Raw genomic sequence first — 19,987 nt, forward strand, 5'->3', positions numbered from 1 at the left:
TGTCGATACGCCACTTTTTTTCATTTCCAAAACATGAATTACGAAGATTGTAGCCATTATACATCATACAAAACCCTAAAACGCTGATGGAAATTACTGGGAACGCTCACGGATCACTAGATTTTAACAGTGAAATTATTTTTCTGTCCATGATAGATGAAATTTGATGCCTTTGGTTTGAGACACTTTTTCAATGAGGATTATTCTAGATATATATGTTGTTTCAGTAAAATGACTAATTTATCTTATAATTTTAAAAAATAGAACTGTTCTGAAGTTTTTTTTTTTTTTTTCAAAACAATCAAATGGCATTTTTGCCTCTTGAATCATAAAAAATGACCATGCGCACAAGGATATTTTTGTCCATTCATAAAAAAAAATTTAAATATAAATTCTAGATCAATTAAGGGTATTTTAGTTTTTTTACTAAATAAATTAATATTTAATTTTAAAAAGCTAATAATGCGTTGGGTCTACACTTCAACTTGTGTGCATCTTTAGTTTAACAAACTTTGCTTTACCATCGAGTCTTTAAAAGCGTCACTATGTGTTTTTTTATCATGTACGATGCATGTCGGTGAATGATAACCTGTTTATTGACACGAATGATGTCTTGTTTATTGTCCATTATCATTTTTTTTTCTCTCCCCAATCAAAAATGCATGTTGATACTTTTTGTTTTTTGAGTTTCAATTTTAGTCTTTATTGATTTGTAATTTTTTCTCTTGAACATTTTAAAAAGAAATTGCTTGTTTTTTATTTAGTTCTCCTATTACAACTTGTTTTATGTTATCATTTTCAATTTGTTCTTTATTTTTTTATTTATAATTTTTTTTCTTTATTTTTTTGTTAAAGTTTTATAAAAAGGTTGTTGAGGTTTTTATGAAATATCATACCAACCCCTTGTAGCAAGGTTGATAAGGTGAAATTAAAAAAAAAAAGATATATAACACTATTTTAATGAGTTGTATTTTATGGGTGCGATAATAATGACTTAACCATATCTTTTAGAGTTTTATAAATTCAATAAATAACATATACTTATCTTTCTTTTTTTAACTTGAATTGATGACGTAATTGTACGCGTTTTAATTCTAAAAATCAAACTGTATCCAATTACTTCTTTAAAGGTTGCACGAGTAAAAACATAACAATATGGTAAATTTCTTATTTATTGAAGGACTTGTTTGCATAATTACAAACTCTTAGGACCAAAATGTACTCATATGCGTTGGTGTCATAAGCGTGTGTGAGCGTATCATTTTCTTATGCGAAAAATGATTTACTTACGTTTGTGTACCAAAAAAGTTGAAGGTGGTCATTGCTCCATACTAGGCTAACAATGACCCAACTTTTTCATCTCTTTTCTAGCAGCAATCACAGACCATGCATAACAGAATAAAGAATCTAAGGGGCGGCTAATGATATGTGTTTGATAGTGTGTGAGTGGTTTTTTTATTTAAAAATATATTAAAAATATATAATTTTTTATTTTTTAAAAAATTATTTTTAATATCAATAAATTAAAAACAATTTAAAAACATAAAAAATATTATTTACACCCGGTTTACCAACGGTGCAAAAAGTAATATATTCAAGCGACACGAAGTCAATATGTTGCCATAGTTGACGGATGCTATTCATATGATTAAAGACAGCGTATAATATGTACGTTGACGATGATGATGATGATGATACATTCCCCGGGGAAAGGAACTGAAAAACAGAAAGACACGTGATCAAGTGACGCGGAATGTTGAAAAACTTGTGTGTGTTCCCCACCACTCACCCCCTCCTGCGAAAAATCTGTCTTGTTCGTAATTTCCATTTTATGTTTTAATTGTATAATTAATTAAACGGGACCATTTTATTTTTTTTCGTCGTTACATGTGCCATTTCGACGGAGACCCAGCAGTCAGACACTTACATGTGGGAGCCAGTTCACTGATTACATGTTGGGGATTCACAAGAACAAGGGCAAAAACAAAATCCATCTAGTTTTATAATACTTTTTATTTTTAAAAATTTATTTGTTATATTAATCTATTAAAATATTCAAAAATATATTTATTTTTAATTTAAAATAAAAAAAAATATTTTCATACAAAACAAAATCTCACAATGTGTTGCGGCATAGTTTTTAAATTCAACTTAAATTTCAAATTTTGACTAGATTATTGAATTTTGTCTACTAGATTGGATTTTAAAATTATTTGTTGAGGAATACTGTACGTATAACTATGTCAACCGAAAAAAAATAAATGTAATATGTATCCTATATATCATTATTAGGTCTAGATTCAGTTTTGTATATAAAAACGATGGCCATTCCAACACGCATCTTATCGTCTATTATCCTACCATTTTCATAATCTTCATTATTTCCCTTACATTACGCGGTAGTGCTTGTTTCTTTGTGTGTCACCGTACTGTTAAAATAACTAGATTTTTTTATTTATTTATATTTTTAAATAACTTTAATATGTTAATTTTCAAAATAAATTTTATAACATAAAAAATAATATTTCAATACTTTTTAAAATAACAAAATATTTTAAATAACAATCTTAATCACAATTCTGAGCTAAATATTGGTAATTGCGATGTAATAAAGTTAACAGACATTGACCTGATCTTAATAAAATCTCGATCTACCTAATCCACGTTATAATAGAATAGAATAATACATCTTGTAATATTTTAATTAAATTACGCTCGGATGCGATGCATTGAGAGGCTGCTACACGAGTATTTAAGTCACGTCTTGTCCTATTTTAGGTGTTCATGAAATTCTAATAATAATTATTTTTTTAAAATATTTTTATTTATAAATATATAAAATAATATTATTTTATTTTTTAAAATTTATTTTTGATATCGACACATCAAAATAATTTTAAAATATAAAAAATATATTAATTTAAAATAAATTTATTTAAAAAAAAATATTTCTATTATACAAAAATAAACAGAAAATAATAGAGAATTGATAGGAAAGCAGGCCTTCATCTGGGCGACCATATTTTAAAGGTGAAAATTAAGTACATTGGGCGGATTAACCTCAAATTGGAATTAAAAAATTTTAATCGAGTCTTTCGTTCGACCTCTTAGCAAAACTTTATGAAATCATCAACGAAATTTAATTAATCTGTGGCTTGGACCCAACAGCTTCATAAGCTTTTATGTTTGTGCTTATTTTTCTTTATCCATGGTTTATTTGTGGCCATATTCTACCATCTATTAATCTTAAGTTAATAGCGTTAATTAAAATCAAGCACATTCATTAATGAATAAATAAATAAATGACTCAAAGGGGTTAAAATGAGACGATTTGAAAGGCTATCTCATAATTTCTCAACCTTAATTCATACATGGAAGAGATGACAAATAAGAAACAATGTCAAATAAGGAAACAAATTGCAATGGACAACTAAAAAGAAGATTGACGAAGTATGATGATGACAAATTTTCTTTGAATATTTGTGGGGGAAGCTGTAGGGGATAGTGAAATTAGCTTTTCGCTATTTACGCGCAATATATATAATCAAGGTGGTGATATCGAGTACAGATTAAAAAAATAAAATAAAATAAAATAAAAATTGGGGGACCGCTAGCTAAAAATAATTGTTGTCAAATATGACAGCCAGCAGAAAGTTAATTAAGTTGGTACATGTGGAGTTGGAGGGGCACTGATGTTCAATCAGTTTGTCTCTGATTTAAGGATTTATTTATTTCTGGATCCGTCAATCGTCTCTTCTTCATATTTCCAGGATTTTGCTTAATTTTAGGTGAAGAAACCAGACCAGATATACGATTATCTTCTTCTTCTTTTCTTTTTTTATTTCCTTTTCAGTGGAAATTAGAATAGATTCCCAACAAGGCCACCATACCGAGTCTAGCTTCTCCTGCGCACATGTCTTTGTTATTGCAAGTTGCTGAAGAGACAGTGACTAATGCCGGCAGAAAAATTGGAACCTGCTGTCTAGCCTATTCAATATCGTACGGTTTTTTACTTATTTCATTTAGCATTGCTACTGGTATTAATCGGATTTAATTACACGTCTTTTCTTCAATTATCGGGCTAGAAAAACTCGTAATCTTCCCAAAAAAAACTGAGCAGAGGTAGCTATCTGATTTCGGTGACCGAGATTAGTTAGTTAATTCTGAGAGAGAGATATGATTATCTGCATGCATATTCTTTAAGAAAATAATTCATTTCAAGTATACCCTTAAAACCCTTTTAACAGTAATGACGCTCTAAAACTTCGTTCCTGTATATAATTTGGTGGAACATCGCTCTCATGCTTTAATCAATGATTCGAGGTTGAACCCCACTATAATGTCCTCATTCCATGCTTCATGATCGCAAGCTTTTTCATGTCAGAAAACAAAAAACAGAGCAGAAGCAGTAAGGGTTTACCATCTTGACGTACTTTTTGCATTATGGTTCCCATCCCTTTACATTATATATTAGGTGGTCTCTCTATTTGTCTTATTATATTATAGCAGGTAACTAGAGCTCGTCCTTTCCGAGGCATTCAATATATAGTGGACCAACAGTACTATCATCAGTAGTGTTCTGTCGGCACATAGCTCGGATTCCACGCCATGGTCCTTGATTAAGGCAATACATACATGACCAGTTCATTTCGGCATTCACCCGAGCTAATAATTTATTCTATCTAACATTCCAACCATTTTCACTGGTCATTATAGACAGTTTGATTCATGGCATGATTCACTCTCCCTTTCAGTTTAGCTTATGGTTATCGTGCAATCCATAGTTCTTTCCGTATGTATCGCTTATGAATAAATTACGTTGTTGCAAAGCATAATGTATACAGAACAGAGATAGCTGAATCTACGCCGCAGATCAATGCCAAGAAACTAAACCTGAAATAAAGATGTCAATATTATATGCATAGCTGTGCGAGAGAGCAGAAATAAAAGGAAATCTCACTGGACTATATATCTAGCGTTTTACGGGTGTAATTAAGGGGTCGATTTTTATTGCTCTTGAAATTATGGCATGCATGCCTCTTTAGAAATTAACCTGCAGTTTTAGCCGATTTTAGTGATACGAAATAAGACCATAGGCCATTAGGTTACTTACTGCATTTCAGAAATCGAAGAAAGGTTCATAGCTCATAGAAAAGAGGATATGTACACATCTATATTGATGTAAAAGCAACATGTTAGCACTTGATAGCATTACTAAACAGAGTATTTGCGATGAAGAACATTAATTAGAAGACAAAATTAAAATTCAGGGTGATATATGCCATTAATTAACTAGAAGCAAGACATGATGCATGCATCAGTAGATTGCAAAACTTCTCCCTGTGCGGACGAATATCCGTTTTTATCTTTCCGTGATTGGGGCTGTTGCAAGTTGCAAACAAGGAAGACTACTAATGGTTGCTTTACTAGCTAGCTAGACAGCACTTGCCTTTCCAGCTTAATTACCCCCTTTCATCTTGTCTTGATTACCAAAAAAGATAATGACTATAGTTAATATAATCTTCATCGATCCTTGTAAGAAAAGGATGTCTGAAGAGATCAGGAAAAACTCCTTAAAAAGAGAAACGGTAACCCGATGAATTATTTGGGAAAGCTTGCTCTTGCTTTATATATCAAATAGCATGTGAACGCATATAGAGAAGAGTGTGCGCAAAATTTGTCCTTTGCGCTTCCCAGTTTTGACATTTTTATTCCTTCAGTGCGGACTTTCTAGAACTAATTGAATCACTGGTTTTATTTATTAATATTTTCCACATCTTTCCATTCATATTTTGGCAACGTTCACACTGCATATAAAAAGAAAAGAAAAGAAAATCACTATACCGAGATTCTTTTTACTGAATGCAAGTCTAGGATAACATAAATATTAATTTGTTGTCAATTAGTAGTGGGGAATTGCTGGCAAGAGATCTTGTTATGAAAAATGAAAAGCTACTGCAGAAAGACTATATATTTAGCAACATATATATACGTAACTGAAAAAAGTGATCAAAATAATCGCAAGCTGGATGAATCTAATTTATATCCAGAAAATGCTCGTCAGATGTCCAGCTAAAGAACCAAAAATAACTCCACCGCGTACCTAACGGCGTCTAGGCGAGTCCATTAACTGTTCAAGAACTCTACCAAGGGTCCTGGGGAAATTAACGGTTTCGTACTGGCTGGCTGGCTACCAAGGATACTAGCTAGCTCTTCTTTCTGTACTGGCTAGCTAGTCAAGCATGCCGATTTTACAAAGTAGTACGTGTTTGTTACACTTAAACGAAACTGCGCGCGGTGGCTAAAATAAAAATATGCTAATAAAAAGAAGTGAAGCGTAACCTTCTGTTTTGGTTAAAGATTATTTTATTAATCTTACCACTTCATATGAAAACAAACCATGCATGCAACAGCACACAAAAGGTTTCAAATCACATACATACATATATATAAGCTACTTTTCGACAGACCAAATAAGCAAACCGATCACCAGACCTCTGTAATAGTACATGAAAATGAGGAAATTCTACTACATGTATTTTTATTCATCTTCTAAATAAAACACAGATTGCTCCGTTATACGCATTAGCTATCCTTTCCTTCCTTGCAAGGCTAGCTCCTGCTCGCATTCCTTTTCCTTATTGCGTGATACTCTTCCATTTACCTGTAAAAACATATACATTGGATCTCTGTCAATACTGGTGCATCTTTAAACGATAAATATTAATCTTTGTGTGAAAAAGAAACCAAGTAATCAATTAATTCAATGCAATGCAATGCTGCACTTAAATATTTTGACCTGACTTTATGTTTTCAGAGACTTATTAATTAAGATATATATATATACACACACACACACATACATACTTGGCATTGTCAAAATAATCGTACGTGCATGTACCTTGAAACTATGAGCGCCATGATCTAGTAATGGTGAGGTGGAGGGGGTGATGCGTAAATGTAATGAGGTGGTGGTGGAGACTTGTGTAGTGGAGGGGGTGATGCGTAAATGTAATGAGGTGGTGGTGGAGGAGACTTGTACTTGTAAGGGTGCGTTGGTGAAGGTGGAGGCTTGTGCACTGGTGGAGGTGGTGGGGACTTGTACTTGTAAGGGTGCGTTGGTGGAGGTGGAGGTTTATGCATTGGTGGAGGAGGTGGTGGGGACTTGTATTTGTAAGGGTGCGTTGGTGGAGGCTTATGCACTGGTGGAGGAGGTGGTGGGGACTTGTATTTGTAAGGGTGCGTTGGTGGAGGCTTATGCACTGGTGGAGGAGGTGGTGGTGACTTGTACTTGTAAGGGTGCACTGGTGGTGGTGGAGAATGCACTGGAGGAGGCGGTGGAGACTTGTACTTGTAAGGGTGCGTTGGTGAAGGTGGAGGCTTGTGCACTGGTGGAGGTGGTGGGGACTTGTACTTGTAAGGGTGCGTTGGTGGTGAAGGTGGAGGTTTATGCACTGGTGGAGGAGGTGGTGGGGACTTGTAGTTGTAAGGGTGCGTTGGTGGAGGCTTATGCACTGGTGGAGGAGGTGGTGGTGACTTGTACTTGTAAGGGTGCACTGGTGGTGGTGGAGAATGCACTGGAGGAGGCGGTGGTGACTTGTACTTGTAAGGGTGCACTGGTGGTGGTGGAGAATGCACTGGAGGAGGCGGTGGTGACTTGTACTTGTAAGGGTGCACTGGTGGAGGAGGTGGTGGTGACTTGTACTTGTAAGGGTGCACTGGTGGTGGTGGAGAATGCACTGGAGGAGGCGGTGGAGACTTGTACTTGTAAGGGTGCACTGGTGGAGGCTTGTGCACTGGTGGAGGAGGTGGTGGTGACTTGTACTTGTAAGGGTGCACTGGTGGTGGCGGAGAATGCACTGGAGGAGGAGGTGGTGGGGATTTGTAGTGATAAGGAGGAGGTGGTGGTGGAGGGGATTTCTTAGGAGGTGGAGGAGAGGAGTACTTGTAGTCTGCTGTGCTTTCTGATGGCAAGCTGAGAGAGATTGTTGCCACTAAAAGAGTGGCAAGGAGAGAGGCCATTGGAGACCCCATTTTTGCAAACTTCACTTAAGAATAGATCTTGTTCTGCTTCTTAGGCAACCCTCGCTTCTCTTTATATAGATTTGGCTTTTACCCTTGAACACGTAGCAAACCAATCATGGTAAAATATACTTTGGAGAAGTTTATAACCTTAGTGAAAGGTATGGAAATTGAATAGCTAATTCAAGTACTATATGTGTTCACTTGAAACAATGTTACTATGAATAGATCTTGTTTAATTATTGTGAAGAATACGTACATTGGCTTGGTCTGCGGCCAACCAGATAATTTACCACCTAATTCATGATGACTAGCTAGCTCGGGACTTCACCTAATTCATGAGTAAACGGAAAGACATGTTTTTATTTACCAAAACAATGTAGTTTTAGTTTTTTTTATTTAAAAAAAAAAAAAAAAAAGACAGAGTGTCACCACTGATACGTGACTCAGATCTAGAACCAAATTAATCTTGAATATAGTCTTATAATTGTACTATATCCATATGTCCTTTGTTTTTTAGCCAATGTAACTTCTAAATCAATTTCTCAGCCAGAAGCTAGCTATAAAAAAGAAAAAAAAAAATGGCCTAACTTCTCTGACTTTTTTTTTCTTCTCGGTGAGGGACCAGGCGGCTACGTTATCTCTCTCTCCCTCTCTCTCATAATTGGAAGTAAAAAAAAAAAGTACTTTCTCCAGTCTAATCTGTCTCCACATTTTGATTTTTGCATGCCTTTAATGAGCTTTGAAATTACTAGATATTTCACGCTGTATCGTTTGCCGCCTCAGTTTTTTTTAGCCTAAAAAAAATATTAAGGTGATGCAATCGTTTTAGAAAAAGCAAAAACAAAAAATTGAATTTGAATTATTAACGTATTTAATCGATTCAATTAATTTAATAATATATATAAAAAATAACAATGGTAAATAAAGTGAAAAACAATGATAACCAAAAAAACTCAACCCAAATCCACCCTAATTAACATATTAAATATACAATTTGAATATGATACCAGTATAATCTTACCAAAAGCAAAAAATACCTTATTACATCTTATAGCAATGTTGTTGGTTTCTTTAAAAAAAAGAAAAAACATAATCATTTTATTTTTGTAATCCATGTCTTGGTGTATGGTATTTATCAGGTTTTATATTTATGCTAAGGTCTTGTTTTTTTTTTATTTTAAAAATACTTTTAAAAAAATTTAAAAAAAATTATTTTTTATTTACTTCAATTTAATATTTATTTTTTTGATATTTTTATATCATTTTAGTATACTGATATCAAAAATAATTTTTAAAAAAATATATATTATTGTAATATATTTTTAAATAAAAAAATTTTAAAAAATAACCACAATCTCACTTCCAAAACACACTTTTAATTTCAATTCACCAAAGTCATTTATAATACCATTGCTTTCTATATATATATATATATATATATATATATATATATATATATATATATATGCAAAGGTAAAATCCCTTTTGGATTAATGTGCTACCAAACTGTAACCCAATTTAAAATTCTTGCTATGACCAAGTTCTAGATTTGATTAGTCATGTTCAGTTCCCTAGCTAGTTGAATTATTTTAATCACCGACTCTTAAATATACCACTCGAAATATATACTTAAGCAATGCTAACTAATCAAGAAAAAAAAAGTATTAACTTCGGATTAGATTAATTCGTAATTATGACACTTTTAACTGGAGACAAAATGAATGATAAAGACTCCTTTCAATTAACTTTTATGTCTCAGATAATAACAAGATGCAATATTATTGTTCTTCTATATCCATAACACCCTTCAGCATAAAATATTTTTCAATATTTATTTTTCAAAAATAATATTTTATAAAATATTTTTTTTAATGATAGTAAAGGAAAAGAAGATAGTGATTGTGGTGATGAAATAATAGTAATGGTGGAAAAAAAAAAAGTGATAATAATGATGAATGGGAAGGCTGTGGAGAAGGAAGAGATAGTGGTGTTGATGGTGATAAGAATAATTAAATGATATTATAAGTAAAATATTATTTGTAAAATATTTTATAAACTAAAATTATTTTTGCGAAAATAAATCATGTTTTGAAAGCAGATTATAAAATAATTTTTTATTGATTATTTTTTTCTGGTAAAATATTTTAAGAGAAATCAATATAAAAAAATACTTTTTATAAGCAAATATAAAATTTTTTATGCGAAATAAATTGACTAAAATATTTTAAAAGAATAAATGCAGAAAATATATTTTGTTTACGTTTAAAAGATGCGTGAATTAGAGGGGGGCGGATACATGTGTGATGGCTCTTTGCGAAGAAAGTTATCAATCTCCACGACTTCATCTCACGTGCCTTTGAGCAAGTAAACAACAGATCTGTACGGAAGAGTTGGTGAAAGACAGAACTAACGCCTGTGGAGGAGAAATGGAGCGCAAGACGTTTTGTGAATAAAAAAATAAATAAAATTTCGAAATGTACGTTCGTGTTATGGGAAGACGAAAAGCCATGTTTATTTTTTATTTTAAAAATATTTTTAAAAAATTAATTTTTTTTTAATTTTAAATTAATAAGTTTTAAGTGTTTTGGATCATTTTAATGCGTTAATGTCAAAAATTATTTTTAAAAAATAAAAAATTTTATTTTAATACATTTCTAAATAGAAAACATTTAAAAAAAAAACCATAACTACATTTCTAAATAAGTTAATTTTTTGTAGTACATTTTCAAATAGTTAAGTAAAATTTTAATATATTACTATCAAAAACAATTTTTTAAAATAAAAAAATATTATTAAAATATATTTTTAAATAAAAAAATACTTCAAAAAATAACTGTCATTGTATCGTGATACATCTATATATTATAAAACACCCAATTTATTTTTCCTGAAGCTAAAATGATTGTACATTTCTCCATTTCTGCACAACCTGGGATCTTCATTGTACAGGACGCAGGGGTTTTCTTATCTGCCTCTATGCTCTTGTTTCCAGCAGCTGTATCATAATATGATTATTGGCTTATAAAAAAACAATAATCATGTTTAAATTGTGTTTAGTTATTATTATTTTTATATAAAAGAGATAAAGACAATTAAGATGAAAGGGATATATACTATAAAATTATTTCAAAAAAATATTTATTTTGATATTTTTATCTCTACTACCCCTGCAATTAAATGTCTTCCTGTCTTTTTTATTTTAAAATACCAACAGAGCACGTTTCTTGTGTTCATAGTATGATAAATGCCTTCTATGCGAAGAGTTTTTCTTCTTCTCCTATTTTCTTTCTCTTGAGGACAAAGTCGAGACTTTAACGGGTTATTGAACGAGTCAATATTCATTTTCAAAGAAAGCAATTTGATCTTATCCCTGCAGCTTGTAAATATATCGAAATTGTTAATGATTCACAGCACATTACCTAAACCATGACTATCTCGTTATCGAGGCCATTATGACCGTGAAAAAAAAAGAAAAACTATACCAATTCATTAACCTAATCATTGTCTATTGTTCGCTGAACCTAATCAAAACAGCCTGGAGTCTATCTTGAAACCTAATTATGTTCAGACTCCAAAATTCCAGATTCGCACCAAAGGGTCGTGGAAATTAAACTCTATGAAAGTGTTGATTGCCAATTAATTAATCAAATACCTTGAATTATTTCAACTAATGCGTTCATCGTCATAATATAGTTATAATAGTAATAATTACGATCACCCCATAGGCGGAGGCATGGCAAAGGACTGGGGTAGGCTTTAATCTAGGTGAAGATTTTATCAATATTTTTTAATTAATTTTATGTAAAAAAAATTATAATTCTCAATTAAAATATTAAAAAATTCTGAAAATTTGCGTGGAGTCTTCTAATATGATGCTTTATCTTGGGTTAAAATTTCAGAATTTTTTGATAAATTTAGAAATTTGATGAAAAATCATAATTAATTTGATCAGTTTTACGTTATTGGATGTAATTTTTCAATCCGACCATCAGATCGAGTTGAAATTTTATGAGGGATCTTAAAATATATTGAATAAAATCTAATTAAGATTTTAGGATGAATGAAACTTGGTAGTGCTAACAAAAAAAAAAAACCGTCAAATAAAAACAAAATGACTCATGAAGAGTAAAATGATTATTTGCAATTAAAAATAAAACAAATCAGCTCCTCCTTCCTTTTATATGTTGCTGACTGAGCAGAAGCAGAATAGAAGAAGAAAGAAAAGAAAAGGCGAGACAGAAATAGTAAAAAGTAAGGGAAAAACATAATTAAAACAATTTCAAAAAAAAAAAAAAGTGAAAGAATAACCTTGTAAACTTATAAAACACTAATCTAGGGAAGAATTAAGTGAAGGAAGAAGGAATTAAAAGAGGAAAAAAAATTAATTACTTTATTTTCTAGTTGACATGAGATTGTTATTTTATCCCGGTTGAGGGGTTATTACAATATTAATTCAGATTCGATTATAGATGAATTATATTCCACAAAACATCGAAGAATGTAATTTTAATAGTGAGTTTATTTTTACTTTCGCTTGAATTTTATGTACTTTTAAATTTATTTTTTAATATTTTGGATAATATATTTGAATTAAAAACTTTACTATTAATTTTAAAAATTCATGTACATTAGTTAATAATTAATTTTAAAAAATATTTATATATATTTATTTAATAGCTCAGGATAAAAAAATTTCCTAGCTCTGTCCTTGGATCACCCTGTAGTTCAACATGAAAATGGTGACATGAAAGCGATCGATTGTGACTTCGTGAGCAATTGAGTCCATAACGTAACTTAAGGGGGATCAGTTTCTGGCCTGGTTCGCCATAATTTGCCAGTGAGGCTCCTTTTTATTGCTGATAGACATAGCAGTTCAAACTCCTCGATACAGGACTTGATATTCCAATTACATTGTTCTAAACCAGTGAAATAATACAACCACTTGCCCATAGATTGCTCCCAAAAAGAAAAACAAGAAGAAGAAAAGGGCATGCATAGAATCAAGCGTAGATAAGCACCACAGAAGGCGAAAAAAATCTAGTGTTTTTGAGAAAATTATTTTCCTTTATAAGCTCTTAAAAGAACTTTTACCAATGGAAAGAGCTATCATCTTCTATAACGAGACTCTTCTTCTTCTGCAAAAATAGACTGCATGATGGAACCAGGTTGCTACTGTACCCTCTAAAAATAGAATAAGAAACGAACAAATAATTAAGCATACTGTTTCTCCTTCTTTGTAATTTCTTCTTCGCATAGAGACGTACGTCGCCTTGTAGGCAGACACGTAAAGTGATAACGAAAGAACAATTAATGGATTGATTAGATCTCTTTATCTGATTGCCATGTCGACCCCTTGGGATAGAGAGAGAGCATTTTCATTCCCCCGTTTAGGTTTAACCACCAGAGGTCGAACAGAGATGCAGTAATGTCATGACATGAAACCAATTTAATCGCTCTCGTTTTTATCTCGCAAGGAAAGAAAACTTATCCGTTGATGTAACACATTTAAGATAATATTTTTGATTAATCAACAGATTTAACACCTGGTTAGGCATATGCTTTTGAAAAATGAAGATTCAATGCATACGTACATGGAAACGTGTCTTTGTTTTGTTACTGATGGATACGTATTTTGGCGCTTTTTGAGCATTATTCATTGTAAAGGCAAGGGTGATAAACCTTTAATCGGTGGGAACTGGGAAGGGATTGATTGTATCTATATCCATTTGGATTTTAAGATTTTTTCTTTTATTTATTGTACTGGTTTTTTTATTTAAAGATCTCTAAACCCCACCAAACTACTGCCAATCATCCACCCACCCTCTTAAATCTGGAGAATAAAATATTGACATGATAATATAATTATTCATTATTCATATTCAAAGACAAAAAAAAAAAAAAAAAACTTCATTCCTAACATATTGTATTTGTAATACTCTTACCAAATATGCTTCGGGGGCCGAGGATTAATTGGAAGGTTTAGATAATGCCTGGCTAGACAAATAGCTGGGAATACACCTTCACTAGATGGATTAATTTGATTAATTAACTAAATTCCCAACATACCCAAATCCTAAACCACATTAACGTTATCTGGAAAGTGGATTATGTCTCCTTGCATACACTAATACAAACCCGAGGGTGATAATTAATTGTCGGCTCAGAAAAAAAAACGCAAACCATTTTTATTTTTTTTTCCTTCCTGGCCTCTCCTTCCAGCATGCAGACCTCTGTATTTTGTACGTCGGTTTATTGGATCCCAATAAACGAGGATGGGCCTGGGAGGCATAATCGGCAATATCTGGGTAATGGGTTCCATTGCTTGGTTGAACACAGGCCCTGAGTGGGGACCAGGACTTGCAATTGAGTTGAAATTTTGGAATTTACAAACATGAAATAGAGATGGATAGTCCAGTACATCGGCTCGGTTCGTAGATCGGATAGCTAAAAAGAAATATAACCATTAGCAACGTATTTCTTTAGCAATAATTTTTAATTTTTCATTATGAGTAAAAAAAATTATTGGGAGCCAAAAGCATTATGAAGGGCTGCAAAAACATGGGATAATATTAAAAAAAATAATGTTATAAAAGAAATAATTTTCATTTGAGTCAAATAGAGCAAGAAAGAATATAGTGATAGAATAAAATCTATGAAGAGAATAATCATGAAGAGTTGTAAAAATAAACGCTTGCTAATAAAATAAAATAAAAATTTATTCATTAAAAAAATAGAATTTCAATGGATATTTAATAAAAAAAAAATTAAATTATTTTTTCGTCAATCTATTTGAATTGATCAAAATGTAAAATTTAAAGGAGAGAATAAAAAAAAAAAAAAAAAACAAACAAAATAGGCCAAGAAGGGGGTGTGGCCCTACATGCATGGCCTATATATATATATATAAAATAGCATGGCTTGTGTGCCAAGCCTTTTAATTTTCTTATACTAAAGGGCAAAAGGCGCGCCACGCGCCCTTAAATTGATTTTTTTTAAAAATGGATGTCCATAATGTATTATTTGTTGGTCTAATTTTCAATTATTGAAGGATTATTGGAAAGTAGACCATGAATATTTTTTTTATTTAAAAATTTGATTTTTAACCAAAATACATGATATACCTTGATAAATCAATTTATGATTTTAAATAACCTTAAAATTGGTTTAAATTTTCAAAATCAATCTAAATTCAAAAACCTTTTCAAGCATATCTACCATCTCAAGTGATGTGAATTCTAAAAAAAACCATAGTGGAATTTATCTTGTCAAATAGAATTCGCAAACACAAAGATTAAAGCTTTTTCATGGTCAAAATCAATGTTAATTGAGATTTTTTTTTAATTGAAATCTAGAGACTATCTTTCCACTCTCAAATGGAGGACTGAAGAATAATAAAAATTAAGTCTTGGATCAAAATTAAAATTTTTAAAAACCAAAGGAACCAAAAAAAAATTCAATTGGAAAAGCCGTGCATTTTCTATGTTTTTTTGTCTCCACTTTAATCCTCTATCTTTGAATTTTACCCTCTCTAAACAAATTGAATTAAATCGGCCATCAATTTGTTCCTGTAAAGGATGAAATAAAAAATAAAGTTCGGGGAAGAAATAAAAACAGAGCACCATTGCAAACCATATCCAAAGTGCTATGGGACTCGTAAAAACATGTCTTGCGGTTTTTGCTAACGAGCAAGTGTTCAATAATCCTGATGAGGGCGTTGGCTGTGTAAGTTATATTGCTCGGACTCATATACGGATATCAGATATTTGGACTTGTCAAATTTAAGATTTTAGAAGAGAGACACAGCTTGGAATTATTTAAATTTTGGATGCGGGAGCGAGATTATTTCACTTCACACAAAAATATAAAAAAATACTTTTTCTTGATACTAAGCTATTTAGCTAGCCCACAATTCCCACTCCAAATATCATTAACTCATGACCCAATTAATTCTACAAGTAAGCCCAAATTCATTTCAATAAGGTTTTAGATGTATTAATCCAATGGATGGCGTTAAAAATTTTGCGGCCAGTTGTTTCTTCTTCTCGTTCCTCCTTTTTTCATCTACGGCGTGGACATTAAAACACACACACAATGCCACGACGGAACAGGTATCTGAAAACCAAAACTGCCGTGTTCAGAGTTCTGGAGGAGTCGGACTTTATTTCTTAGTCGTACCCACGTAGACACCAAAGGTACTTGGGGAAAGCCATAGGAGTCCGAGCATCACAAGGTATCAGTTCGGAATCATTCCATGAGTGCCGGATGCAAAATGCTAATCAATGAAGCGAAGTGACAGTGTAGACAGGAAGGCGAAAAAGCGTGTGCTTAACTGTCCAAGGAAAGATAGCGAACCTATAATGCAATGCCGATCGATGCAGTTCCAAACGAACAGATGAACAAAGTTCATCAGTCTGTCATGCAGATAAACACAAAGAAAGATGAAACACAAACAGAAAAGATCTCTCTTCCACAACTTGCTAGACGAGCTTCTCCAAAGCAAGGGGCAGCAGATCAACAAACATAAAAAGAAGAGTACAAACAGCAAATAGCTTTACCCAAAAAAAAAAAAAGATGCTTAAACTTACCCAAACGACTGCACCAATAAGATAGGGTAGCTATTTAATGGCTGCAACTTCCCAGCAAACAGTGCATTTATTGTAAAAACACAGCAAATTAGCAACCATGAAACCGGAAACCACATTCATGCAAGTCTCTTGAAGTTCTAAAGTTCAACAATTATTTTTTTTTTTAAAAAAAGATGACTAGTATTCCTAATTGAATACTAGTCGTCATCTTTTGTCACACGAGTAGCATGCTTAAATTATCCCCAGAAGGATCTTCAATCAATGGCACCACACAAGGATTACATGGAATCATAAAGCGAAAGCCAAGTATTTAAACATTCCAAATATTAGAAACAAAATGCTAGAAAATAACTCCCAGCACCAAAGGTAAATGACTTGAGATTCAACAATCATCACACAACATTTTCTGCTAAATAAAATCGGTAAACTACCAAGTCATTTCCTGCAATTAATTGAACCCTCGTTATTTTGGTAGATCAAGATTATACATAACTAGTACAGCCAGGATGAGCAATCTAGCTTGCAAGTTCTAGATTATAGATTGTTAAATAAACACTCTGAAAAGGTGGATGAATGCAAACTAAGGAACTGTTTTGCATTGAAAGCTAGGTGTTCCTGCAACAAGTATTTTCACCTCCTTCCACGGCTTATAGGGCCAGATCTTGGGCCTGGGTGTCGAGAAAACTGCAGCCTCAAATACCTAGAATCAGGATCATGTTCATCAACTTTATAACCTGCAGATTAGATCCATGTAATTAGCATCTCCAGACATTTCAAACAAGTATGAGTAAATTGCTATCATGGGATGACTTTTATTTGCAATTTCAATTCTTATTGTGGCAAGATGGATGATGAAAAGCGCACCCCCCCCCCCCAACCCATCTACAGGAAGGAGAAAAAAAGCAAAGCCATGGTACATATCATTCTCATGCAAGAATTTCTTCAGAACCAACTTAGTAATAGGAATATGTAAATTGGTGAGCAGCAGAAAAAAAATGTTAATAAGGTGAGTCTTACACACGCAAACCCATATACAACAGTGTAAAGTAGAATAGCAGCCAACATCATTGTATTAAGAAAACCTCCAACCCCTAGCATTGGTTTCACTATAGATAGATAAAAATGCAAAATCATCACCTTGCAAGGCACTCATCGCAGTTGCTGCACATTCTGGATTTACAAAATCGACAAAACAAAGGATGATAGGATCTCCACCACGCTGCATTCAATGAAAGACGAGTCACACTTTCCAAAAAGCCAGTTTGAGCATCAGATTACTAAACCAAGTATGAGAACATACTCTAACTCATCTACTTACTTGTCTAGCTTCTTTGCTCACAAGTCTAACTTCTTTATATCCCACAAAAGGTCGAAATATATCTATCACATCCAGTAAAGGAACATAAATCATAGTTGGAAAGAAAGCCTTGGTAACTAATAAAAAGAGCAAGACAAAGAGTATCATTATTGTGCAACATCACTACGACATTAAAAGGATACGAGCTACTTCCCTCCTTGAGCAGTCAGGAGGAAATCCTTCAACATATAAAGTGTTGGAAGCATCTGGAGGTAGATGTGCCATTTCACGATCTGACCTAGCAATTCTATCCTCTGTTCGCTGACGAACAAAACCAACATCTCTACCATTCGATGCCAGGTCTAGACCAGCAGACCGAGGGCGAGTCATTACAGCAGAATCAGCTATCGGAAGACCGCTCATTCCACCACCAATACCCCTTCCAAACCCAGCTCCTCCCAATGCACTGGCTTCTCTAGAAGCAAAAGTAGGAGCTTGCTTCACAAAAAAGGACGAGTAGATCAGCAAATACACAGGGGGGTAACAAAACAGCAATATATAGGGTTTGAAAAGAAGCATACCGCATTCTGAAGGTAGCGATCATATGCTGATCCTATAGTCTTACTGTCCTTGACAGTTTCATACCTAGTGCGATCATCATCAACATCTCGCGGATAATAGTTCTGCATCTCATAGCTTGAAGGCATATCTGCAAGACCCCCAAAATCAAATCCGTTGAGACTTCTATCCACATCTTACTTCTCAAAAACATACAAATTATCGAACCAGACAACCAAGCAGTAGCAACAGCAGGCACCGCCTCTATTAATTTTTTTTTAAATTCGACCAATAGTTCCAACATGCTTCATTGTAACAGTAATTTATGGATCTAATTCCAACAAAAAGATACAGTAATCCTAATCTGGCATCTAAATTTTGCATATAACAAAAGGAAGGGAGAGCAGAACGTACCGTAGTCGGAACGAGGTCGTTTTAGCATGCCGCTGGAAGGGACATTGGAAGGCTGTTGCCGATTCCAGTAACCGTCTGTCATTGTTAATGGGCAGAAAGTAAGAAAGAGAAGAGCTCTTGTGGTTTTCTTAATCAGACAGGGTAGGTTTTGGCTTGGATTTCTTTGGAGTTTTGAGATTTTTGGCAAAACCCTACAATTGGTCTCAAGGGGGAGAGAAAAAAGAAACAGAATTAACTTCGTCTGTCTTTCTTTTTGTTTTGTTTTTGTTTTTGTTTTTTTATTATTCACTAGGTTTCTCTGTCTGGTGGGGGAATCTTACCTACGGGCCCAACGATTGTAAATTCGGGCCGACTATCCCAATAGCCCGCTGCATGTGTTATGGCCGGGCCTTGCTTGTCCAAAGATTATCAAGTATTACTTGTACGGATTAAAATGTTTTCTTTTTAAAAAATGTATCAAAATATTTTTTTAAAAAAAAAATATTAAAAATTATTTTTAATATCAAAAAAATTAAAAAATATTAAAAAAAATAATAAATAATAATTTTTTACAAAAAAAAAATCTCAAATTTTGATAAAACGACTTGCAAGGTAGAATTTTGCAGCTTTAAGGTTTAAGATGGGGTGTGTTGTTTTTTTCTATTAATTTATTTGTTATTTTATAAGGTAAAGAGAGGCATTGTAGTAATTTTACATTTATTTTAACAATAAGATTATGATATTGACCTTGAAAAGTAAATAGTCATAACTTTTGGTTCAGGGCCTTTTAATTATTTTACAATATAACCATTCCATTACCATTCACAACCAATGTTTTTAGACTTGGCTTTAGGCCTGGTTGTAATTTCACAATAGTTTATTTTTTGTTATTATTATTTAGTTCTAGAAGTATTTTTTATTTTTTGAAAAAAAAAATATAGCTGTTAATATGTACCCTAGATGTATTAGACGCTTCGTCATCTTCGGGCAGCGTGTGTGACTGACTTCAATGGTTTTAATTGTTCTCCCATCACATCATTTGATTGGTCTTGATATCCTCTTCCTCTCTTAGCAACGCATATATTGTGGTTGGCTGGGTTGGGTTTGATTCTAATTTTTTTTTCTTTTT

At 32.8% G+C, this 19,987-nt stretch overlaps 2 protein-coding genes across 9 annotated transcripts; both read right to left on the reverse strand.

Annotated features, from left to right (window-relative positions):
- Positions 1-6,343: 6,343 nt before the first annotated feature.
- Positions 6,344-8,034, reverse strand: LOC118031887 (uncharacterized). 8 transcript variants are annotated; one of them, XM_073404484.1, is made up of 3 exons: positions 7,872-8,034; positions 6,902-7,808; positions 6,344-6,664 (listed from the first exon to the last, which is right to left on the reverse strand). In XM_073404484.1, the coding sequence occupies exons 1-2, from the start codon at positions 8,032-8,034 to the stop codon at positions 6,925-6,927; spliced, it is 1,047 nt and encodes a 348-aa protein (XP_073260585.1). In that variant the 3' UTR covers positions 6,344-6,664; positions 6,902-6,924. The 8 variants fall into 8 exon arrangements, with proteins under 8 accessions (XP_073260585.1, XP_073260589.1, XP_073260584.1 ...); XM_073404488.1 differs by having other exon boundaries at positions 6,902-7,646; positions 7,749-8,034; XM_073404483.1 differs by having other exon boundaries at positions 6,902-7,646; positions 7,689-8,034.
- Positions 8,035-16,919: 8,885 nt separating this feature from the next.
- Positions 16,920-19,140, reverse strand: LOC118031299 (RNA-binding protein 1). The gene is made up of 6 exons (XM_035035698.2): positions 18,880-19,140; positions 18,489-18,616; positions 18,111-18,405; positions 17,929-17,990; positions 17,748-17,829; positions 16,920-17,344 (listed from the first exon to the last, which is right to left on the reverse strand). Exons 1-6 carry the CDS (start codon positions 18,959-18,961, stop codon positions 17,241-17,243), a joined length of 753 nt encoding a protein of 250 aa, XP_034891589.1. The 5' UTR covers positions 18,962-19,140; the 3' UTR covers positions 16,920-17,240.
- Between the last annotated feature and the right edge of the window lie 847 nt (positions 19,141-19,987).

The sequence above is a fragment of the Populus alba genome, chromosome 14, assembly GCF_005239225.2.
Source record: "Populus alba chromosome 14, ASM523922v2, whole genome shotgun sequence".
In the NCBI taxonomy this organism is placed as follows: Eukaryota; Viridiplantae; Streptophyta; class Magnoliopsida; order Malpighiales; family Salicaceae; genus Populus; species Populus alba.